This window comes from Antechinus flavipes, chromosome 2, assembly GCF_016432865.1.
Source record: "Antechinus flavipes isolate AdamAnt ecotype Samford, QLD, Australia chromosome 2, AdamAnt_v2, whole genome shotgun sequence".
Taxonomy (NCBI): Eukaryota; Metazoa; Chordata; class Mammalia; order Dasyuromorphia; family Dasyuridae; genus Antechinus; species Antechinus flavipes.
This window is the reverse complement of record NC_067399.1, coordinates 133,006,161-133,032,529: the sequence shown is the minus strand read 5'-3', so window position 1 is coordinate 133,032,529 and position 26,369 is coordinate 133,006,161. Positions and strand designations below refer to the sequence as shown.

Here is a 26,369-nt window from a genome sequence, read left to right as displayed (position 1 = left end):
CCACAAATAACCCTTAGTGGCTCAAACTCCAGTTAAGTAATCTCATTCAATTTTAAATTGAATTGAAAATCAGTCTTTCAGGAGTTGGCCCTCATCTCTGGGCTAAAGATCAAAGCAAACCCCAATATGTCTAGGGCTACATGCCCAGATATTTTTTGCAGAAGTCTTAATAAACCATGCCCACTGGTAAAGATATTCTCTTCTCAGTGTTAACCTTTGCTATTTTCTTAACAGGACTTTTTGCCACTAAGAAATCTGTCTTCCTAGCAATGCTGGCTTTTCAGGGCCAATAAATCCCTTTTTGCTACACAGATTTCAGGTTTTTGAATTTTTTCCCATAGGACTTGTGGCTCTAACCAGAGGGGATTTCCCACCCCAATTCTCATACCTCTTCACAATACTACTAATCTCATCATTTGCATCTCATCAAAATCTTACTTCCATGAGTCCCCTTTTTGCAAAACACTCTGCCTTCTGCCTAAACCCCCTTACAAATCTGCTGGCATGGGATGCCTATCAAAATTTCTGTTCCCTGAAGGTATTTTGTCCCTACTGCTGCCCACCTAGGAATTAACATCAGGACTATGCGTTTAAAACTGCAAAAGTAAGTTTTTGCTTTAAGGTATACTTTGAAAAAGGTTCCCCAATATTGATCTTGGAGATGATCAATTTAGAATGTCTATAATTAATGCTTAAGATGTTCCTTGATTGCATGTGTATAACATATATCAGATCTCTTGCCATTTTGGAGAAATGGGAGGAAAAGAGAAAAGTTTGGATCTCAAAATCTGATGTGGAGAGCCAGAACTCTGGAGAAGTATCTTGAAAGAAGTCCTATTTTTTGTGGAAATTCAAAGGCAAATAACTAGCCAATGTTAGCGAATACTCCTTTATTTCAGGCAGCCCAAGAATCTCATTGTAAATATCATCAAGCTGCTCAAGCTTTACATTTGCAATTTGGGATAACAAAAGAGGAATTTAGGAGCATAGTAAGAGCCTATAAAGCTTGCCTTCCTTTCTATGCTCCCTCCAGGGAAGAACTCTCATGGTTTGAGACCCAATAAAATTTGGCAAATCTTTTGGTCGCCTATCTTTTATCCATGTTGTAGTAGATGCCTTTTCAGGATTGACTTTTGCAATACCAGCAACAAAAGAGACAGCCCGAGTGTTCGCTGAATTCCTTATACAAGCTTTTGCAACCATGGGTGTGCCACAAGCAATAAAAACAGATAATGGACCTGCATATACTTCTAAACATTTTGCACACTTTTGTGCACAGTGGCAGATTTTACACATCATACCTTTCAATCCTCAAGGACAGACAATAGTAGAGAGGAGAAACAGACATCAAGATGCTCCTCCAAAAACAAAAAACAGAGGGAGTCACAGGTAACCCTAGAAAACTCCTAAATTTAGCTCTTTATACAATTAACTTCTTGATTTTTGACAAAGACGCACTGGCTCCAGCAAGGGCAGTGTCCAGTGCCAGCAGCTCCACTATCTTTAGATAATCTCCAAGTGATATGGAGAGATCCAGAAAGTGGTGAATGGAAGGGACCAGATAGGTTAACTGCTTTGGGGAGAGGATTTGCTTGTATCTCTATAGATGGAGAAGGAATCAGATGGGTGCCAATAAGCTGTATTCGCCTTGTCCATCAGAGGAAGACGGAGCAGACCCTTGAAACGAAGGAGAAGACCAAAGAAACATGGGTGGTTACATCGCTGATTGTGCTCACCACTAAAAGATGCACTAATGTGCATAACCACAGTTATAGCAATTGACTCATGAACATTAAAAATTGTTAATAAGACTGTTGCAGAACTTTAAAACTGAATCATTGGATTCCCTGAGTTAACACCTTATTTCAAATATACTTCTTTCAAATATACTTTTCCAGAGTTCTAGCTCTCTACAATCTTATAAAAATTAATGTTAAAAAATAAAATAAATGTCAAAAAATGTCAAACATCCAACCCATTGACCATATTATTTCCAGGAACATTCCAGGGTATAGCTCAAACCAGATTTAAATGAAAATGGAAATTGTATCAAAATTAATAAAAAAATAATACATTAAAATGTGTGTTACTTCTATAACAACCACATTAAGAAATATTGGTAACAATTGAAAATTTTAAAAATTGCAATGTATTAACTGAACAGTGAAGAAATAGAAAAGATACAACAATTTGGAAAAATGCTTAGATCTTTGTAAATGACATAGCAGGTCTTGTTCAGACTTTTTTGTTAAGTAGGACTAGAAAAACTCAAAATGACTACTCCTGTGCTTCAACATGAGCATGAGACTCTTTAGATCTTCCAAACACTTTTTATGTAATTACTAAGAACATCTCAAAGGATTTTTGAGATGATTGTCCCACAGATTTCTCCATATATTGGGATTATGAGTGATATCTATCTGCTTTTGAGAGAATGGGAAATATCTGAGATGCTGATACTTCTAAAGAGTACTTGAATTATAATTAATCAGCCGACAATAACTATATAGCTTAGGAAAACAAGGGTTTTAATGTAATGAGTTTTAAAAACAATGCATGCTAAAGAAAAATGCAATGCCACAGGAAATATTCAGCTCAGTGTAGATAGTTTGGGATATAGATGGAATACAGAGAATGTTATGGGAAATTTTGTGGTTATTCATGATATACAACTGGAATTTCCTGGGCTCTAAAGCTAGGGTATGGGACCAATAGGCTGCCAAGCAAAAAGGTGGAGACAAAGTATCATGCTATTTGAAGTACTTTGAAAATAGAAAAAAATTATAGGGAACATAGAGTCACTATGTGTCTTTTAAGAATGAGCCAAGTGATAACAAAAGAGTTCTGGGTTGAAGCTCTGCCAGAAATCTTTGAGACTTAACATGTTTCTATTAGGAATCATAATATTGTGTGGGTCAGAAACCATTAATAAAACAGCTGGATAGATCTCTAGAAGCAAAGTAAAGTTTATTTATGTTCTTGAGAGAATCGGGCGTCCCACCATCGAGCAGACAGTCAAAGGGAGGAAGCACCATAGGGAGTAGGGTCAGCACTTTTATCCCTAACGCAAATTCCCCCTCCCACCACTGACCCTCATCCTTATTGGCTGAGGATCTTACATTCTAAACGCAGGAACTACCCAAGAAATTGAACTTGGCCAACAAGTACATAGTTGCCCATATATGGCTGAAATAGGATAACAAGAAGGGGACTTAAGTATGCCCTTGACCTTAAAGTCCTTCAGGCCTACTCAAACTTTGAAACAGATGAAGCCTTACTCGATTTTCACAACTGTCTTGAAAGATCTCATTTTATCTCGTTCAATATTATGCCACAATCTCTTTGAACTGTTCTACCTCAGTTTCCCTGCACTAGTTTCCCTTATTGTCCTGAGTTTCCCTGAATTGTTCTATCTCAGTTTCCTTAACTGTTCTGCCTCAAATCCCTTAATTGTAAAACCCCTCTCTGGTCCATTAAGACTGAGGACCATTTGCTCTAAGGTTATAAATTGTCAATGTGAGACTCAAGATGAGGGAGAGATCAGACTTCCTGGCTCCTAACTCCTTCTGCCCTCAAGAATTTATGACACTACCCTTCTAGAATATTCCAAAAGATAAGACTATCGTGAATACTTCATTGACATCTTTACTTCTGTTTATTCAGACCTCCTGACTCTGGCTTTTAGTAAGAATTATAGCCTCCCCCCATCCTGACAGAACCAAATGGATCTGTGAAGAAGTTTCTTGCTTCTTTCCCCTTCTTTATTTGAAAAAGTATAAAAAGATTTGGGATTCTCCCATTCATCGCTGAACTTTGAAGTGAGAGTCCTGTCCAGTCAGTTATACTCTCCAATTAATAAAATATTAAAAACTCTCTAATCTCTATTTAGCCTTAGTTTCTCTGGTATTACAATAAAACACAAATTTGATTTGGATGAAATATCGTCCAGAAATTAAATCAGAATGTGGTCTTAATCATGCTTCCCTATTGGTATAATTTTGGTAGATTGAGAACCTAAACACTTTAAATTTTTGTAAAAAATACTAGTAAATAATTGAAATTATTAAGTATATTGTATGATATCATTTGGGAATATAGATTCATGAATAATTTAATTCTGGTTTCATTTTAAGTGGGAAGAACTATGATCAGTTAAATGATTTGGCATGAAGAAAAAGTATTGGGAAAATGGATAAGAAAATGTATTTTGTGATCTTAAAAAATAATCTTAAAAATTACCTTAATAATGCTTATATCTGTAACATTGTATATAATTAATGCCTAACATTACTTTGATAAATCATTGCATTAGAAATACAATTACTAAAAAAAAAACTTTTAAATTTGGATTCTTTTGATTTGTAAATTAAATTATTAGATGATTGATATATTTGAAAATTATCTATTTGCAAATATAATGGATAACACTGACAATCATCTTTGAAGTTGGTATAGCAAGGATCTTTTAAAATGCTCTCATCTGTGAAAGCAGAGTCCTAAATATCTTGTTAACCATATTAATCCTGAAATGACTTTTTACTTTATATTTGAAACAAACCATTATCTCATCAGTTCTTAAGCTCTTTATAATAATCAAAAGATCTTTGGGTAACTGGGTCTGATAAACTATCATCTTTAAGGGAACTAATTTTTAGATGGATTTTATATTTAATTTTGTAGTGGAACAAGATTATCATACCTGAAGTTTCTTCTCTGAGGTTTGAGTGGACAAGCTTATATAGGCTAAAGTTTAATCTCTCCCTCTCTGAAAATACCAAAGATATAACTGCTGCTAGAAATGCTTTTCCCCATTTTCTCAAGAAACATTGTTTCAGCTTTGTGGGGTATCCCTAAGAAACTATGGCAATCTGACTCTGACCCTTAAATCTGCCTTAATCAAGTAGGTAGGCCCTGTTAATTTACAAAGACATCCCTTAAAGATGATCCTCATGCCATGTTGGGGCTATTAGGACTGCTTACTTTGATCTGTGTGATGCCGTCAATTAGATAGCTGTTCTTTGTTCTATGCTTACAAAAATGTATTGCATCTTTGAATTTAGGGTCTCTTGGTCAGAGACAGAACATTATAATTATCCTTTATTAGGTCATTAATATGCTACCTTTGAGATTTGCCTCTCTCTTAAATTCCCTTTGAGACATATGAATTGCACATATTAAAAGGAGGATTGTTTCTGGTTAACATATTATCGATGACTTTGGATCACTATTGAAATCACTTAAGTAAAAAAAATTAATCTAGATATTAATAAAATCTAGAAATTAGATATTTGTTTTGCCTTGCAATAATTTGCCTCATTCTGTATCACAAATTGTAAGGCGGTTTATGTGCTAACACCTCTTTTATTAATCAGCAATATTGCTATATCAGCCCTGTCAGCCATATAATGTTAGAAAAATGGTAAAAATAAAAACAGATCACTTTAACTTTGTATGTAAAAAGTTTTGAATTGGTACAAGACCTTGATAAGTATAGAATCTCTCATTGAAGAGCTGGAAACTTATGGCAAGGTATCTTACTTGGTAACTCATACACACAAAAACCAAGGACAAACAAAAAGAACCTGACTAATTTAAAGTTGATTTTCAACTCTGTCTAAAGATTCCATTTTTAAAGGTTAATATTGAAACAGAAGAGTGACTTGCTGGCAAAAGTATGTTGGAGCCAACTTATAGTGGCTCCTGAAAGCCAACTATTGAATTTTTAATGCAAGCATTTACACCTCAGAAATCAACAAAGGCTAGTAATAAGGGACTGATTTATTGTTTTATGAGTTGTTTACTTCTTTTGTCTCTCTAGTCTTTTCAGGAACTTCTGGTTTCCAACAGCAAGAGAAAAGATATATGAGATCCCAACTTCTCTTCAGGCCCAAAGAAAAATAGAAGCTAATGTGAGAAGAATTGGCAGTCATCGCACATCAAGATTTTAGAGAAATTTCCTATTGGATAAGACCTGGGACTCTTTTCTTGGTTGAATTTATTCCCCATGAGAGAGCCCTTCACTTTATATTGCTTGGTATATTTTTATATATATATATATTTATATTTTCTTTGACTTGTTTTGTTACCAAACTGGATAGATACTTTTGCTATTAAAAAAGTGACATAGAAAATAATGCAAATTAACTTTAAAAGTGTATCCTTTGGGGACAGTAGCTAGAGCACCAGATCTAGAATCAGGAGGAATTGAGTTCAAATCTGACCTTACATACTTGAAACTTAATGTATGACCCTGGGCAAGTCACTTAACCTCAACTGCCTCACACCCCCCCAAAAATCCTTTGTACATAACTGCATTTCAATTCCAGTTGATTCTATCACTCACTTCTCTGTAAATTTGTAGAATTTATATGGCACTTACAAATTGTACAGTATGTTCTATTTGAGCCACAGAAAATCCTTGTTAGATCTACATTTTACAGATGAGGAAATGGTGATTTTTTCCAAAAAGTATCTGAAGAATAATTTAGTTCTTGACTGCAGATCCAGTGTTCCTGTTTAATATCCTTGAAATTATTCATTTGCTCCCTAATCATTTGTTTCGGAATAGATTGAGATTAAAATTTTTAACAGCCTTCTCTTTTCCTTTTTTTATTTGAAAAAAGTTAAAACAAAAGATACAAAAACAAAAGAGAACATTGTCATGTGTCCAGTAGAATATCAGGGATATATATATATATATATAACAATTACCAAATCAAATAAGTATATATGTGTGTGTGTATAAATGTGTATGTATGTGTATATATTAGAAGAAATTATATTCGTGACTTATATTTTTATACTTATATTTTTTCCTTATAGTTCTTTGGTTCTCTGCTGCACACATTCTTCCTCCTCTTTCATCCCCTTACCATTTAAAATGTATATATACACACACACCACATACACATCTTTCCTATGCTTATTTGCTCCATAACTTAAGTTTACTACTACTTAACCTTCGTCTCCCCTTCTTCTTCCCTCACCCTTTGCTTTCCCATCCACCCATCTCTCTTCCCCTTTATAAATTTTAGGGGGTGCTAAACCCTTCATGATATATAGGTAATGTGGTCTATTGAACCCATTCCAGGTGTGAATAGGTTTTCAGAACTTTTCTCCCATTTAATGCCTCTCTATTCTTCCTCTGCATCTAATTTGTAAAATGTTTTTTATCTCTGCCAATCTTTGATATAAATCACAGAAACACACACACACACTGTCCATGTTATTTTCTTAAAACTGATCTTTCATATTGGCTCTTGTATGTTAAATTTTAAGTTCAGGTTTGGTTGATAGTAAGTTCTGAAAATCTGCAAATTCTTTGAAGGCCTATTTTTCTCATTCAAAATTATTTTGCAGGATATATTTTTGGTCACAGATCTAGTTCTTTTCACTATTGGTAGATATGATCCCAGGAACTGCAGGCTTTTATTGTAGCTGCTGCTAAATCTTGTATAAAGTCTAATTGTAGCTCCAGGGTATTTACATTGCTTTGTTTCTTGCAAATTTTCTAACTTTCCCCTCATGTTCTATTCTCTAGGACAATTTTCTTGGATTATTTCCTGCATTATTGTGTCAAGATTCTCTTTTTGGTCACAACTTTCAGACAGTTCAATTACATTTTCTCTTCTTGATCTGTTCTCCAGATCTGTTTTTCTTATAAGCTATTTCACATTGTTCTATTTTCTCTTGTTATTTCTTGACCTCTTAGCTTCACTGGCTTCCCCTTGACCAAATTATTTTCATCTTGTCAGATTCTGTACCCTTTTTTCTAATTGGTTTAACTTTTTTTCTTGATTTTATTTTTTAACTTTTTTTCTTGATTTTATTTTTTAACTTTTCAATGTCTCTCATTAAATTTTTGATTTTTTTTTAAGTTCTAGAAATTCTCTCTGGGCAGGGAGCCATTTTATGTTGTCTTTGGGTTAGAAGTGTCCTATTCTGAAGATAAATCCTGGTCTTCCCTGCTCCCATAATATGTTTCAATAGTGGGCTTCTTTGCTGATTCATTTTTTTTTTAGTAAGAGGTATTAGTGTAAGCATCTCTAATTGTGGGATAGGGGTATGGTGACTTCCCTTCAACTTTCTACTTGGACCAGAAACCCCAAACCAAGAATTCCACAGTCCTGCAAGTACCCCCAGCCAATAGTTTCCCTGACCTGCCATACTCATTGGATGCTGATTCCTTCTCAACCAGGGCCACATCTCAGCAGCACAGCTGGTCCTGGTGTTCCCAATCATCCTCTGGGACAGAGTCCGGGGAGTCAAACCCTAACTCCACAAACAATCTGGGAGGTCAAAGTCTCTGTGGCTTCTACCACAGTGAAGGCTTCAGCCACACCAAACTAGCCCAAGGGATTCCCAATTGATGTTTCCATGGAGCTAACCTGGAGGTATTGTACTTCAGATAGGTTAATTCCCAGCCCAGAGACTTTCTTCAGATCTTTCCTTGTAACAGGAACCCCCTCTCAAATTCTGCCCCTAGTCTTCTTGGTTTTTCACTAATCTGTGTTCACCCTGAGGCACAATTTTTTTCTATTTGTGGGAGAAATCAGGAGAGCTTGAAATTTACCAACCTATTTCGATATCTTCCCAGAATCCTCCCACAAGATAATTTCAATATGCTATTATGTATTGTGCTGCAAAGTAAAACCCTAATATCTTATTAATATTGTCATTAAGTTGTCAAAAGTGTTAGAATGCAAGATAAAATCTGGGGACTACAAAGTTAATTTGTTACCATGATCTCTTTTCCCTGGTGAGAAAGTTTATAGTGATAAATCAGCAATCTACTCCACGTAGTTAATCAATTCTATGTGACTATAGATTACTGGAAATGTTGGAGGGATAATACTGTGAAGGCTGGATCCCCAACCCATTTCCTTTATTCTCAGCTTCTCTCTTGCTACATTTTCCCATTTATTATACCATGGACATGGCTGCTATAACTATTGAAAAATCCAAACTTATTGATTCATAATTTTTCCAGAAAGATTTCTGACTCATGCCCAAGATCAGAGTTTAAGATTCTTGTCCTTACACATCTATGGAAAGTGGATCTGTAACATTTCGATCTAGATCTGATAAAACAACATAATATACATTTTTTAAAATTTGTCCTTCCTTTCTTATGGTAAAATTTTCTATCCAATGAAGGGTAATTATGTTAAAGGAAATTTCTTGCTTCAAATTTCTTTCTGTACCCCAATAGTACTTGTCAATATGTCAGTCATATTGGAAAGTCTAAAAAGATGAAATAAGCAGGTCCTCTCTTCTCATTAAAATCTTTTGTGAAAACAAGACTGATTTTACTCAAAAGCCAAAATGTTTCTAATGCACTTGTAATCATTTGCTTGTACTCAGCATAACTTGAAGATTTTCCTCTTAACAGAAACAGACTTTTAAAGGAATTTATTACCCTAACATAAGTGACAGAAGCACCCAATTTATGGTATAGATTGTAAGGAAATTTTTGCAAGACTTTGAAGATTCAACATTTTTATTGCATACCCTGGATCTGCACAGGCAATGTTAAGAATAACATAGCTAAGATTTGACATGTGATGATACTGGATTTAAGTGGCCTAATATTCTTATCAATTCATGTACATTCAGAACATTGAAAACAGAAAATATGCCCTAAACATGAGATTTTCTTGATATATCTCATGCAAATACTATCTATAATTCTAGTCCCTCTACTAAACAAAATTCCAATTGAAATTAAACCAAGCTGAATTGCTATTAAAAATCAATATGTATTGTTTACCAACAGATGTCAAAAGTTATGCTCTGGCTGCTTAATAACTCTTACTATATAAACTAAGTATTATTCATTGAAAAAATTGCCCTTAGGAACTACTAGAAAAGTTCATTTGATGTCTTGCTTACCATCAGCATTGACAAAGCCATCAGACATGGATCTATGTATCACCTTGCAAAGGAACTTACATACACATTCTAGGAACTAGCCATTTTTTCCTCCTTCTATGCCTCACACTGATCATGATAAAGGAAAAGAAATCCAAAACGAATGTACTAAACTACCAATACTACATTACTTTTAACATTCCACTAGTGCTCCAAGATGAGATTCTGTCACTCTCCATAGCAACCCTGGATCTTCTTACATCTTTGTAGAATCTGTGCCATAATGCTGTTACACTTTCATTGATCAGTATGAATTTAAAGGGACTAACCTTCACACCTTCTGGGATCTATACCTTATGGCAATGAAAGATATGACCTGGACTCTGTTCTTGAGATTGTTCTCAATATTCTCAATAATAGGAATTATTTACATTCGTTGCATCCTGAATTTAAAGTTTCATCCAATCGTTAATATCAGTATTCATTGGCCTTTTCTCTTGACCTACAGGTTTCTATATCTATCACCAAAGATTTCACACAAACTACGTTTTACAATCATCCAACTAATTATCTGAAGTTTTCAAGTAAAAATTCTAATTACAGAATTACTGGAGATGGACAAACTATTCATACTGAAAAGTGAATGGGGTAGAGGTTCAAAAGGACCCTTATTCTCCTATTATGTGAATTACTCAGAAGGTAGTGATTCATGAAACTAGCTCCAGTACAAATGAACAGTAACATATTTTAAGTTTTTAAGTCTCCTTATAAGACAAACCACAGAGAAAAAAGTTTCCCTATTCTCTGTCCCTGAGGTAAATGGAAGGGACATCTTTTTTTGTCCTTGAAAGAACAAAGTTGCCCTATCCTGCCTCCAAATTAGCTGCAATTTAATCTAATTACCCCTTATTTTTCTTTTTTCAGCACACTTGCCTCACATGAATTTCTCTGCAAACCTAATTGGTGCTTCTTGCTATCATGGCTTCTAACAACAAAACATCTTTCTCTAACCTATATTCTAAAATTGCATATGCATTAAAACAAGTGGTCACCCAGATTCTGCTTGAAGATAGACCTCCACTGAAGGAAAATTCATTTTTCCTGTGACAGGACATTTCGCTTTTGGATGAATCATGTTTTTAGAATTATTTTCCAGATATCAAACTTTTGCCTATTCAAAACTCCTGTTTTTGCTTTTAGTTAAGCCTTCTAGAATCAAATAGAAAAACTTGAATCCCTCTATCATGTGATAATCCTTCGAATTTTTGAAGATGCCTACTATGCTGCCACCTCTCTTCTGGTCTTCTCTTCTCCAGGCTAAATATCCCCAATTCCTTCAGCAAATACTCAAATAATTGGAAAGGAACTCAAAACCCTTTAATTACTGGTTGCCTTCCTTCAGGTATCATCTAGATGTTTCTCAAGTGTCTTTTTTTAAAACTGTGACACTAAGACTGATTACAAAAAATCAGATTAGGTTTAACCAAGCAGAAGTCCTTCTGAATCATCTCCTTATTCCTAAAAGCTATGACTCTTTTCACAGAGCCCATGATCACCTTAGTTTTTTTTGGCTAAACATTAATTCATTTTCAGATTGTTTTCTGAACACTCTTGAGGGAACACTCAAGGGAATTCTGATCATTGCTCCCAGACCACTCCAGCCCAAACCCTACAGACAAGCAAGTCAATATGCTGTTATCCTACTAAGTGATTTAAACATAACATAGAAATCAGTCAATAAAAGAGTAGCGCCAGAAGAATACAGAGCAGGATATTGGACTGCAAATCACAGACTTTCCCCAATGTGTCATATTATGTCCAACTCTCCCAGTGGGATCTTCTGTATTCTGGATAACCACATAGTTCCATCAAGGCTTTAGGACCCCTCAATATTAGCAAACTCTTCCTCCAATTTCAATATTTATATATCTTATGATGTAATCAACACTATTAATGCTTCTCTGTCTTTGTTGGGCTGATGACTCTTTCAGGGAGTTCGGCCTATCCACTGAGTGCATAAATCTCATCAAAATGTGTTTGCTTGGGTTGAAGATTGTTGAAGCCTGAACATCCTCATCCTCCTCCATTTTCTCCTTAAGGTGATTTTGTGAACCCAAATATAAGACTTTACATTTTTCTTCTTGAAATCATCCCTCCTCATCCAACTCCATCTCTAATTCATACAAAAACAATTTGGCCAGAAGAGGGAAGGCTTGTCATGAGGAGGTGTGCTTTTTCATTTTTGCTCCTTGAGAAGAGACTGTCTCACTTTTGTTTGTATCCTTTTTCCCTTATTCATTCCTTTACCATGGTCTCTGAAAAAAAGGTAGCTCTTTCCTTCAACAAAGCTATAACCCTACATTATCTTTATCCACTCCCATTTGTTCTGGAAGAGCATTCCAAATGATCCTGTCTCAGTGTGCTGTATTTTCCCATTTGCTGGCTGCAAACATGCTCAAGTCTCACCCACCCTTAAAAACTCTTTTAGCCATACTTCTGTCTTATATTATGCTGTATTTTTCTTTCATCCTCTTCAAATTCTTCAAGAAAGCTATCTCCATGTTTTGTTCCTAGTTCCTCTCTCACTACATAACATAACCGTAATAAGACTTCTACCCAACTCAAACTGAATTAGTTAAAGCTCTTCTTTGGCCTCTTGGTCATTTTTCTTCTCTGTATCATTTGTGATTGAAGACTATTCTCATATACTCCCCCTTCTAGATTTTTGTAACACTGGTACTTTGGTTCTTTTCCTATCTCTCTATCATTCTTCTTTCGTCTCCTAACTATGGGTATAACCAAAGGTTCTGTACTGGACCCTATTTTCTTCCACCACTATATTCTCATAATAGCATCTACCTCATAATGTTATGAAGATCCAGTGAGATTTAATAATGTGACACAGTAAGTAAGTACTACATACTTATTTCCTTCTTATTTGCTTATCTCAGTAATCCTATCCTTGTGCAAATGACTCTGATGGATATAGTCATCTTTGGTTTTACCTGAATTTCAGTCCCATCTTCCATTTTAAAATCAATACCTTATAGATATCTCAGTTCCAACATATTGAAAACTCATTATATTTTATCCCAAACCCACTTCTCTTCCACACCTTATTATTGTCAAGGAAACTAGCATATTTGCAATCACCCAAGTTATCAATTCCTCACTCTCCCTCATCCCCAATATCCAATTAGTTGCAAGACTTTAGAGATTGTACTTCTCCCTCACCTTCACATTTATTCTTTTCTCTCTATTCATCCACCCTACTTCAGGCTTATTTCTAAGCCTAATTGATCTACCTAAAGTCTCTCTTTTCCTATCCATGCTCCAAATACCACAGCAACTAAAATGAAAGTCTAATCATCATCTTGCTCAACAAACTTTTATGGCTCACTTTTATCTATTACATTAAATACAAATTGACATGTAAAAACCCTTCAAAAGCTGACACAAATTTAACTTTACCTCATTATACATTATTCCTTTTCATGAACTATATAGTTTCACCAAATGGTTCCTCACATGTTAACGTATTCCCAAGTCTATATCTTTACTCAGCTGTTCCTCATGCTTTGTCTATACTGCTTAAAATCTAATTTCCTTTATAGCCCACCTCAGTTGTTGCCTTCCTCAGTTTCTGGTGCCTCTCAAAATTATAACTACTTATTTTCTTATATTATGTCTGAGGCAATGTTTTAGTACCTTTAAAAAGAAAAAAAAAAACACTAATCTTCTATGGATGGGATAGGACCTTAGGAAAAGCCAAATCTGACCATTATTGCTGCCTCCACAAGGTATTATATGTGAGAAATATTTTAGTGAGACAGCCAGCCTCAAAGCCAGGAGGGCCTCAGTTCAAGTCCCAGTTTTGACACATAGTGGCTATTTATAAATCCAGATAATTCACTTAACCTTTCAGTGATGTAGGCAATTCTCTAAAACTTTAAAAATTTCTGAGAAGCTACCACTCATTTTTTATATTTGAATACACCGCCTCTGTCAACAGAAAGTAGACCTTTTTGAAGGCATAGATTATTTTTAATTTATATTTGCAGTGCCAGTGCAGAGCCCAAAACATAGTAGGTACTTGCTGGGACATGACTTTAATGTAGAAGCTGTTATCCTGACTACTTTCTATATAATTTATCCTTGTTTCTTTCTGGATGCTTGCACTATGGCTCTATTTGAATTGTTTCTATTTTCTCTTTGATTTGAAACTTCTGGAATTTGGGTGGGAGTTTTCATTTGGGAAATCTTTTAGGTGGTTATTGGTATATCCTTTCAGTTCTATTTTACCCTCTGATTCTAGAATATCAGGACAGTTTTCCTTAATTTCTTAAAAATGATATATCTAGGCGTTTTGATCATGAGTTTCAGGTAGACCAATAATTTTAAAATTCTCTCATCTATTTTCCAGGTCAGTTGTACTTCCAATTAAGTATTTCACTTTTTTTTCTATTTCTGTTGGGTTTTTTTTTTTTTTTTGCTTTATTCTATCTTGATTTCCCATAGTCGTTAGCTTCCATTTGCTCAATTCTAATTCTAATTATTTTCTTTAGTGAGCTTTTGTACCACTTTTCACAATTTTCTAATTTTGCTTTTGAAAGCATTCTCATTTGCTTTTTTAAATTTTCTTTTTCTCAACTCTCAATTCTTTTCCTATTTTTTCCTTTATTTTCAAAATCTCTTTAGAGCTCTTCCATAGCCTAAGAACAGTTTTTTTCTCAGAAGCTTTGGATATAGGAGCTTTTGAATGTGTTTTTTGACCTTTTTTGTCACTATAGTAATAATTTTCAATGGTCAGAAACTTTTTCTGTTGCCTGCTCATTTTCCTAGCCTATTATTTGACTTCTAGCTCTTTGTTTTAAAGGCAGGCTATTTCCAGGGTGGAGGATACACTGTCCCAAGTTTCAATAGTTTTGTGCAATTCTTTTCAGAGATCCCTCTAGGAACCTGAGTATATGCCCTCTTTTCTACCTTGGAACTTTTAGGAGTGTCCCAACCCCATTGTAGCTGCAAGAGCTAGTATGCTAAAGCTACAGTCAGACCTTGCTGGAGCCAGGGTTGGGATCTCAGGAAACTGCTACACCACCACTGCCCATTCCCCTTCTTGGTTTGCTGGTTTCACTAGTGATTGACCTTTTATGCTGACCTTCCAAATCGTCTTGGGGTGTCTCTGGGCTGAGAGGTCTAGAAACAGCCTGTGAGGCTGATTCAAAGGTCCTGCTTTGTTGGGAGTTGGGGTAGGGGTGGAGGAGGAACTGCACTGGCATCTGCACCAGTACTGCTCGCTGAACTCCTACTCTGTTGTTATAGACCTTTTCTGTTGACCTTCTAATTTGTCTTCGGCTGAAAAATGTTCTACTCTGTCTTTCTGTCTGTGTTCCTCCCTTTATGCCATCATCTTGGCTCTGCCTCATGCTTATTAACTTTTCAACTGATTTTGTGGAGTTGTAAGAAGTTGTGTTTAGTGGATTTTGTTTAATCATTCTATGATTATTGCTCAACATTCCCTTTTTGTATGTAATGTACAAATACCCATTCCGATTGTACTTTTTATTGTCTTTCTCACTAGGAAGGAACTCAAGACAAAAGCTTTTATAATTAGCAATGTATAGCAATTGCTAGCAGCAATTTTCTCTAGAATAGCCCAGACAGGGGGAAAAGGCAGTAACTGTGAAAAACTGTGAAAATATGGCTCTCTGATGTGAACTTGACATATTGTAGCAGTAAGTATGTAGTATTAAGGACAGAGATAAGTGCAGGTTGCTACACCCTAAGGCCTCAGTCTAATCTAACAAGCCTTCTTGCTAGCCATTGTACTAGGTTCTATAATTAATTTCACACTCTTGTTTAAGATCTTAATTCCTCATTGTGTATCTTTGCCTTCCCCCTTACACTCTATGATCTTGTCAGCTGGGCTGAGAAGATTTTAACTGATGAGGGGCTTCCTGATCAGCTCATCTCTCCAAACTAAGGAAGCTGCTCCCTCTGAGACTGTTTCCATTATATTATGGTAAGCAGCTTTGATGTAGTGGAAAAAAATAAATGTATTTGTAATCAAAGATCTATGTTCAAAGGCAGGCATTGTGTAACACTGAACTCTGAGGCTGTTGTGAAGTTCAAATGCGATAATCAATATAAACCATAAAAGATTCCTGGCTATCATTGTTGTGCCATAGTTCTCTTTTATTGTCCTGACTCAATTTCCCTAATTGTTCTGCCTCAGTTTCCCTAAATTGTCCTGCCTCAGTTTCCCTAATTGTTCTGCATCAGTTTCCCTAATTGGTTCTGCCTCAGTTTCCTTAATTGTTCTGCCTCAATCTCCTTAGTTGCAAACCCCACTCTGGTTCATTAAGACTGATATAACTCAGGGCTATTTACTCTAAAGTTATAGTCAATGTGTAAATTCAAAAAGGGGGAGCCCAGACTTTTGTCTTTAGCTCAGACACTTTCTTACCCCCAGTTTGTTAGAATTTATGGTCCTACTGCCCAAACTGTTAGAAACAGATTAATGGTTCCTGTCTGGAGATTCCTGCTCATCAGAGTTTGGACTCCATCCCCTGCCTTCGTTTAGCTATTGTGTATAAATATGTCATTGAGAACTCACATTCTCGGCTGGATGCTGGATTCTTGGAGACGATAGTCTCATTCAGCCCTGGGAACAAATCATGGATCCATTTGGTCCCAGTAAATCTCTCCCTTTCAAATAAAATATTAAAAACTCTCTAATCTCTATCTTGCCTCAATTTCTCTGCCATTACATCATTATTATTACCCTGCTATCTAGTGTGGCATTATATTTCTTCCTATTGAAGGACAAAGACCCTTTCAGGGGCTTCTTATCCAGTATCATGCTTCTGACATATCTAAATTCTATAAACACTGATAAATCTGTAATATCAAATGTCTTTAGCCCTAAATAAGGCATCTTTCCTTGGACCTCCCTCTTTCTCCAAGTTCATTTTAAAAATCTAATCCATTATATTATTAAAGAGGTAGTTTCTAGACTATGAGTCACTTAATTATGATCAATGAATACTTAGGACACTAAGTGCAGTATCACTCTAAATTTTCCTTTCTATTCAATCCTAGCCCAACATTATCAGAGAATTATCAAATTGCCATGAAAAAGTAAAGAAATGTTAGACAGAATTTATAATGGTTCCAAAAATAGTTTACTCTAAAAAATATTAATATCCTCAAAAGTGGCAAACCATCGATTGGCAAGGAAAAGGGGGAATGTGAGAGTAGAATATTTTTCCTGTGAGAGTTCTATTAGTCTGATTTCTGATGCAGTGAATTGTAATTTATTTTCTCCAGACTTTTACTTTTGGCATCTTAGGTACTATGTTCACTGTAAAACAAAGAGTAATGCTCAACATTACTTTTTAATGTGATTACTATGAACTGATATAATATAGCCAGAACAATTTGGTGTCATACGAGAGATGACTCCTTTTCCTTCAACTATAAAATAGTTACCTTAGAAAATCTAAAACTAAATATACTTTTTCAAACTCAGATATATGTGAATTATAAAATCAGTTCAATATATTTAGTTATTGTCATGTACTAGGCATTAGGGCTAAGAAAGAAAAATAGATAAAAATTTTTATTCTCAAGGATTTTATATTCTACTGGGATGGATAAAACTATATATAAAAGTATAATACAATGCAGGACAAAATATTCTAATTAAATTTGAATAAGGAGAGAGCATTTTCATCTAGTCAGGGTGTGGTTATCAAAGAATTATGGGATGGAATAATGCATTTCATATGTTTTTTTAAAATATGGTTAAATATCTTAGATATACTTACCTGCTACTGCTATACGAATATGTACTTTCTGATCCAGACCTATGTAAAAGTAAAAATATTGTTTTAAATTAGCAATTATGCCAAGGCTATATAATATCTACAAAACTTTATTTGGAAGATCAGTTTTCCCAAATATCTCATTTAAAACACATTGCTGACAAACTCAACTTTCAAACAATTTTCTCCAAACTCAACTTTCAAACAATTTTCTCCCCTTATCAAAAATTATATTTGTGGCAAATCAGGATCGGAAGAATCAAGTCACTCTTTTTTTCTTTGGCCACCTTTCTAAGTCTTTAGAAATGACTTCACAGGATTCACTAAAAAGCAAGGCCATAAATATTCCTAATGACATACATTTTTAAGGAGGAAGAGCACACAACTATCATAAGATTATGTTTTTATTAACTGAAGATTCAGAGTATAAGAAAGCATTGACTTCAAAGACCTTGTTCATAAATATTGTTCATGGTTTATTTTAAATGAAATTTATCCCTCTTCGGTTGGTAGATGACCTATATTTTTTTCTCATCAACATCTTTACCTGAATATGATTCACTAAATCAGTAGGGTTTTTTTTTAAACGTCATTGTATACATTTTGTGTACTATTCTCTTGTATCTGTTCACCTTCATATTAGTTCATACTAATGGTTAAATGAAACTTTGGTTATTCCAAAATTTCTTTGAATTATTTGTATTTATTGGTATTGTACAATATTTTATTATACTCATATATCCCAATTCACTTATTCATTTATATCCCTTTCAAACAATTTTTTTCCATCATTCTCCACTATTTCAAGGAAGTCACTAGATTTCATTAGTGATATATTTTACAAAATCTTGTCAAGTTTGTCATAAAATCTCTTTTTGTCATTTCTCTGCAAAATTTTGGCAAATAAATTACAATAATATTTGTGTTCTAAATTTTGCTTGTGCTTTTTAAGATGACCAAATGTACCATGAAGTCTATTGTGTATTGTTTCCCTTGGGTGCACATTGAAATCAACTCCATCAAATTTCTTTGCCTGAACAATGATGCATCCTACTATTTCCAATTTCCTTATTTCTTTTGGTTCATTTAGAATTAGATATCAATGTAACTTTGTTAGAATTAGATATTAAGTTTGCTTCTCCATATTATGTCAATTCATTGGCTAGATTAGAAGTATCTCATTTTTAAAGTCCAACCTCTGTTTTCATAATTTTGCATTATTCCTACAAAGATGCAAATTGCAAACTGTCCATGTCTCTTCATTCTTGTGATTCTTTGTCCATGTTCTAATTTATCCCTAGGTTGTCCACCCAACTTTCTGAAGGCTTCTCTCTTGATATTTATTAAATACCAATGGAGCATAGGCAACCCATTACTTAACCTTCTTTGCTCTTTTGCTATATGACTAATTTGTGCCCTCATTTCCATCTATCTATCTAATGACATCTAATTACCTCTTCAATGTAATCTAGTTAGAAATTCTCTAGCCTTCTATCATACACTTTTCTCTGGATGATTTCTGGACATTCTAGTATTAAAATAACTCATAACCACATATCAAAAGAATATTGATACTAAAAAAATGGGCCTTTGTTTCAGAGATAATATCTAACATTTACATAGGGCTTTTAAAGTCTGTAAAGTGCTTTATATATATTATCTAATTTGATCCTCATGAGCCTATTATGTGCTATTATTTCATAAAAGAGTTAACTGAAGCTGAAAAGGGCTATGACTTGACTAGGGTCAAGGGAATTTTTTGTTTTAAGCAGATGCATAATGTTTTTTGTTAATTTGATTCACTGATTCCAATTCATTTCTTTTTTCTGGTCTGATGATTGTACAACTATATGCATGTATGTTTGCTTCCAGAAGTAATGCCTCTGCCTTCTGGCAGTTCTTTTGCTGGATTACACGCAATTCTTTCTATATTCTTGGATGGTTATCTGTACTCCAAGATACTGGCTTGACTTCTTCAGACTTGGAAGAACATCAGGAACTAGAATGCCTTGGAACTTTGGGATAACCAAATTAAACTCCTTCATTCTGGTTAGCTTTGGATACTTTATGTACAGCACTGAATTTATAACTATCACATTACTCAGGGATTTAATCAGTATTTGTATTTCTGGTTCCCACTTATGTAAAAGGTATCACAAATTAAAATTCAATTAATCTTTTATCCATAAGGTCAGATGGAAGAAAAACTGGAGAAATTTATGAATTTTGACACTATTCAGAGAGTTTTACTAAAGTACTGGAGACCTATTTTACCCAAGAAAAAAAATAACAAAATTTTTAAAGAGATTATAATCATCCCATACTTATTCCCAGCATATGCATGAAATGCAGTGACTACTACTTTTAGTAATTTCTTATATTCAAGATAGTCAGAGGAAAGAGCGACACAACTAGATGTTGAGGGACTGATTCACAGAAGGTAATAAGACTAAATGTGTGTGAAAAAAATCTCAGACCTTACTAATAGAGAATATCAAGTTATAAAATCAATGATTTTTTTTAAACATAGCACTGTTTTACAAACTACTTTGCATGTTATCTCATTTGCTTCCCACAATAACCCTGTGAGAGTACTGCTGTTCATGTCTAGGAAGAGATTTTTACCCATTTTCCTTACTCCAAGTTTACTATTCTATCCACTATGAAATACTACCCCTTTTTGCACTGTACAGTTTTCCAAAATAAATCCAGGCAACTCCCCTTCTTATGTTCAACTCAGGACTTAGATCATCCCTCAAAAAATATCTGTCCAAGATATAGTTACGGTGGGTTGTCTATGTAACAACATAATACATATTTTTCCTTCACTTGGATTTCAATTCTAGTCAGGCTGAATTCTTTTGAACCATCAAAATTATTTTAGGAAGCATTACAAAATTTTATCATTTGATGTAGTAATACAATGTTATCTGCATGTTAATCCTTAACATTTATAAGGAATCCTTTATGAAGATCCAAATTCTTTAATTTGAACAATAGTTTATGTGATGATAGCAAATACATTTGATGAGCATTTTTTTGTTTTGTGCTTTACTTGATGTTATAAGATTATAATCAGAAGACTATCTGAGCTATCTCAGTAATAATATGTTTTAAGGAATATACTATGATTATGGATCTTTGTAGAAGACACCTTAATGGAGAACAGCCTTTAAGATAATATCTTGTCCATGAAATAATGTTTTTTTTAAGTCCACAAAAAATATATAACGCTGTGATCTTACGATCTCTATAAATTTCTATAAAATTCAATAATTTTGAAACTACCAAAATGGCATTCTGCAGAAAATAATTTTTTAAATTCTTTTTTTTGCCTTCTAACACTTTAATAGTTCACAAAATGAAAAAATACTTTGTGGACATGGGAATAATGATTAGTAGCTACTGATATTTTTGTCATTTTTTATAATATTTGAGATTTTTCCCAAGCCTCTATTATCCTTTATTATTTATCCTTTTAGATTTTATTGCAGAAATTCCTACAAACTTCAATTATTGCAGAAATTCCTACAAACTTCAATTTTTTTCCATTTTTTTGTCCTTTTTCCAATTTTATACTTTCTATCTTTAGGATGATTTGGCTTAGGTAAGTTGCTCAAAAGGCTTTCTTCAAATATGATTTTCTCTCCATTGTTATTATCTTGTGAAGTGATATTGCTCACATCATGTTGCATGGAATACTTTACAAGTGAGTTTATGTTTTGTCTGACATAGTTCTAACCTGATAAGGAGATTCAATAATGGATAAAGTAACTTTTGTATTTGAATCAATCTCTGTTTCTAGTCTCCTCTAATCTCTTCATTATGACCAATACCCCGTATCAGGTAAACTTCCCCAAGAAATGATATTCTTTTATCTGCTCTTTTCTACTTGTTTTTTTCATTTTTCAGTCAATACCTTATTAAATAGATCAATTTGAAGTTGCCTCAATTTCTTTCCATATATCTTCTCATTTTTGTTCTTCTAGTTTGTACCAAATCTAAAATCTTCATTCTAATAAATCAATCATTTAAGCCAAATACTAATTCAGAAATTACTCTCACAGTCCTTTTCTGCCTATTAAAATATAATCTATTTTATTATTTATGAGACTGAGATGCTCTCCTAGCATGAGCATTTTTTCCTCCAGAACTCATGAAAGGCTTCTATCATTAAGCCTCCAGACATTCAAATTTTCCATTCTAACTAGCTTTCAAAAAATAGTATATGGGATTTTTTTTTACAATCTTTTTTGGTTATAATATCTGAAGTTTTATACCAATCCCAGTGGTTTTATAGCCATACCCCACAGAGTATATAATCAAGATCTTTAATCTGGGTATAATCAAGATCTTTAATCTGAGCAAATTTCTCTTGTAACATCACTCTATCCAATGATTTTCAAAGATATTTAAATAGATGGTTTTCAGAGATATTTAAATTGATCAAGGTCTTTCCCCTCCTTCTAAAGGCTAAAAATTTGAGATTGATTAATTACAAATGAGTGATTGATTGATTCAGTGGAGATGCTCTAGACCTTTTTTATACCTTGTGAACAACTGAGATAGGTTCACACCTAGTGCTTAAAAAATACACAAATTCAATTTACTCAGTAATTGGAGATTCCTCCGGCAATAAGCATTCTTTCAGAGATTTCCATTTGAGAATTATTATGGTTATAATGAAAAAAATAGGTAGAGAAATGTAAAAACTTATAAGCAGCCAGTTCTTCTTAGGATGCTCAGCAGCTCTATAGTCATACAGGACATGTTCTAAAAATAAAAACACAGCAAGAAATGAATGACATAAAAACCAGCTAAAATGAATAATAGTTTTAATAATAATTTTTTTTCAAACAAGGCTATAGTAAACAAAAACATTAGATTTAAAAGCAACAATCGAGTGAGTCAACATTTATTGAATGTTTATTATATGCCAAATGTTTTGCCAAGTCCTGAAAATGCAAAGAAAGGAGGGAAAGCACCATAGATAATGAATCAATATCAATTTTTATATATGTGCGTTAAATGGCATAACATCTAAATACTTAGAGAAAGAGCTAATCAGATTGCAGAGAAAAAAAGTTAAACTATAATCCTGGGGATTCCAATGTAGGGCCCTTTCAGACCCAGACAAATAAAACAAAAATATAAATAAGAAAAGTTAAACATTTCATAACGTTTCCTAACTTCTCTGTCACCCATACAAATAGCAATCTATATAAAGATATAATCTTCAGAAAAAAAATAAAAGTAAAGCTTACATAGCACAAGAGAAGTGAAGAAAAGATCAAAATAATTGAATACTATATAATTTATTCTTAATGAATCAAATCATAGCAATAGTAGAAAAACTTCTTTAAAGAAAATGACAATGATGAGACAGTAATTCAAAGAGATATGGAGAAATTTTTCACACCTAAATGATTTCATGAACACAAGAAAGAAAGAAAAATAAGAATTGAGAGTACAACTAAAAGGAATACAGCAAAATAGAAAAATAAAATAAAATACTAATATTAAAATATTAGAAATTTGGAAAATTAAAGACAATGGTAACCAAATAGAAAGGGAAAAAAAAACTTTGAACTAAGAATTGTTTCTTTCTAACTAATTAATTAGAAAATTGGTCTCATTTTTTAAAAGAAAAAATAAAATCATAAAAATTAAAAGTAGGAATTCAGAATTAAAGATCTAAACACTATATTGCCTAACTTAATGCCACTAGGACTAATATCAAATTAAATTTATACACATTTGCAAAAATATAAAATATCCATATTACCAGAAAAACTAGAATTTTCTTTTTCTTACAATATTTAAATATTCTAATTTTTCTGGTAATATGGATATTTTAAGAAAAAGAAAATTGAACTAAATGAATTCCCAAAAGGAAAAAAAAATCAGATGATTTCACAAGTGAATTCTATTACATTAAAAGAGTAATTCCAATTTATATAATCTATTTGTAAATGCAGGAAAAGAAGGGATCCTTTTAAATACTTTTGATGCAATAAATGAGCCTATCCCAAAGAAAGGCAAAACCCTGATGACTATTTCTGAACATTAACACAAAAAATTAACTAAAATTTTAGAAAAGCACCTGCAATAACATTTTAAAAGGTTATATTCTATGACTAGGTTGGATGTATGCAAAGAATACAGAGTTTTGTCTATTTGCAAAAAACTATGCGCATAACAGACCAGATAACTGCATGATAATTTTAACAGACACAAAAAACCTTCTAAAAATTTATAAAACTCTTCTGTTAATATATATATATATATATATGAACATATATATAAGAATAAGTGGTCCTTTCTTTAATATGGTACAGAGTATATGCCTAAAATCTAAGAATCCTGGCTGAGGAGTAACATAGTTGGCTTTCTGGCTATAAGAACCATGGTAGTATGTTATAAATACAGTGTCTTACAACTATTCCAGAAGACTAGTGATGAACTTTGCTATCTATCTCCTGAAAGAGGTGTTGTATTGGCATAGAATGAAGTATAAAGGTATACATTTTGAGTTGCAGTTAAGGTGAAAATGTTTTTGACTTGATTACGAGCCAAGATCCTGACGTTCTGGGAATATATCCATTGTATCAGACTGAAGCAAGAATATAATTGTCTCAAAGATACCTTGGGGAGGTTCATTAATTAGACTCCTCCCAGGAAAGATTTCCAGATCCACTTTGTATTCACTATTATTAATAATAATAATTTATCACAAGTTTTGTGCAGAGCTTAAAACTATCCTTGCATATGTTTGGAAAAATAAAATACTATTTAAAAATAGTAATTTACATTTACAAAGTATTTTAAAATTTGCAAAGCACTATATAAGTATGTTCAGGGAAGCAATGAGGTGTATTGTGTGGGACAATGGGAAGGTTTTCAGACTCACTCCTCTCTTCTCTGCCTTTCCATCTGACAGTACTTCTGCTCCCCTGACTGAACTCCGGCTCCCAGTAGCATTTTGTCTTCTCCTTCCCATCTCCATGCAACACTTTTCTTTGACAAATTCTTCTCTAGCAGAATGCAAGCTCCTTGACAATTGGAACTGTATTTTTACCCTTGTCTTTGTACTTCCAGTGCTTAGCATCAGGTGTGGAACGAAGCAAAGGCTTCATGAATGCTCTGCTATATCTACCTAGCTAGTTACTTTAACTAACTATTTTAAAGATTACAATATTTCGTAACAAACTTACCACGATGCAAAACAAAAATTCTGTCTTAAAACACAATTTCCTAGGAGGAGGCTATATTCTTCCATTGTAAGGAACTTCCCAATAAATAATGATTCCCCTTAATTTACCTACAACAAATGCCACTTATTCTTGGTTCTTTGATATACCTTTGAGAGTAACTCATCAACTCACATGACCCAAAAATACCAATATCATTTATTGTGTTACCTAACGCTAGCAAATGAAGTTGGCACAAAGCTTCCCCAGCAGAACTGAAATCATCATTATGGGAATGGGGTGTTTCTGCTGCCCTATGTATAGCATCATTTCCTATAACTGTGGACCTTCCTATACCAAGCTCTTTACAGTTCCCCCATACTTAAAGGTTGATAAGGAAAGTGTCAGTGGCCAAAGTTCTGTTATGGATATTCAGGGGAAAAAAAGATGACAAAAACCTCAGTCACACATACTAAGTGGCTAAATCTAAGATAGTTTGTCATATAATATCTCACATATAATATCTTGTCATAATATCTCACATTGAAAAGCATCTATATTTTGAAAAGCATTTAACATGCATTATTTTGCAACACTATGAAGTGGGTGCTATTAAACCCATTTTACAAATGACAAAAATGAGACTCAGAGGGGGTGAATAATTTGCTAAGTCCCACATAGCTAGTAAGAAATTGAGGTGTGTTTTAAATCCAGGTTTTCCTACTCCAAATTTAGCATTATATCACTGAATATGAAACAAACCCTCTGAGTGCCTCATTAAAATAACTGACCCAAAAGGCAATATGAAATCCAGAGAAGAGGAATGAATTAAAGGTATAAATAAAGACATGTTTGAATGGATACAAGGATGGATGAATGGATGAAAAAATTGATGAATGGAAAGATGGGTAGCTAGATGAATTAACAGATATTTATTAAGCATTTATAATGGGACAGGCACTAAACTAAGGCCTGAGGATACAAATACAAATACAAACATCAAGGAGCTAGCAGTCAGAGTAAAGAAAATACATAAAGGGAAGCTAGAAAGCAGCATTGGAGGAGGGGTGAAAAAAAGAGCAATAAGTGCATTAGCATGATTTGATAATGTCTGATTCCAGGAAAAACAAAATGAAATCTTTCTAATTAAAGCTCAAGATGTCAGGGGACAGAGTCCAAAGACTGATGGGAGATCGATGAGGAAATGGGCAAGATACAGGTGGAATAGTTTGAAATGTCCCAGAAGTTATTGTAAGTCTGGTTTTAAGCAGCTTAAGGTGAAAGCCCATATCAAGACTCTGGGCTTCCATATCAGACACCATACCCCCCTTTATCACTTTCTTTATTGTCCTTATTGCACACTGGCATTGCTCCATCACCAGGAATTCTGTGCCACTAGAGCCAAGATTAAGTACACTCAAGTTGATGCCAGTCCCCACCAGGAAGATGCAATGGTATATTTTCCTAAAGTAATTAACTATCT

The 26,369-nt window shown here is 33.8% G+C and overlaps 1 protein-coding gene across 1 annotated transcript in view; it reads right to left on the bottom strand.

Moving 5' to 3' along the window:
- Positions 1 to 17,055: 17,055 nt before the first annotated feature.
- Positions 17,056 to 26,369, bottom strand: part of LOC127548252 (disintegrin and metalloproteinase domain-containing protein 32-like) — a 103,983-nt gene continuing 94,669 nt past the window's right edge. The window contains exons 19-21 of the mRNA XM_051975562.1: positions 22,307 to 22,469; positions 17,700 to 17,738; positions 17,056 to 17,233 (exon numbers count right to left, since the gene is read on the bottom strand). Coding sequence (XP_051831522.1) covers positions 17,218 to 17,233; positions 17,700 to 17,738; positions 22,307 to 22,469 — 218 coding nt within the window. The 3' untranslated portion in view covers positions 17,056 to 17,217. The remainder of the gene's footprint in view (positions 17,234 to 17,699; positions 17,739 to 22,306; positions 22,470 to 26,369) is intronic.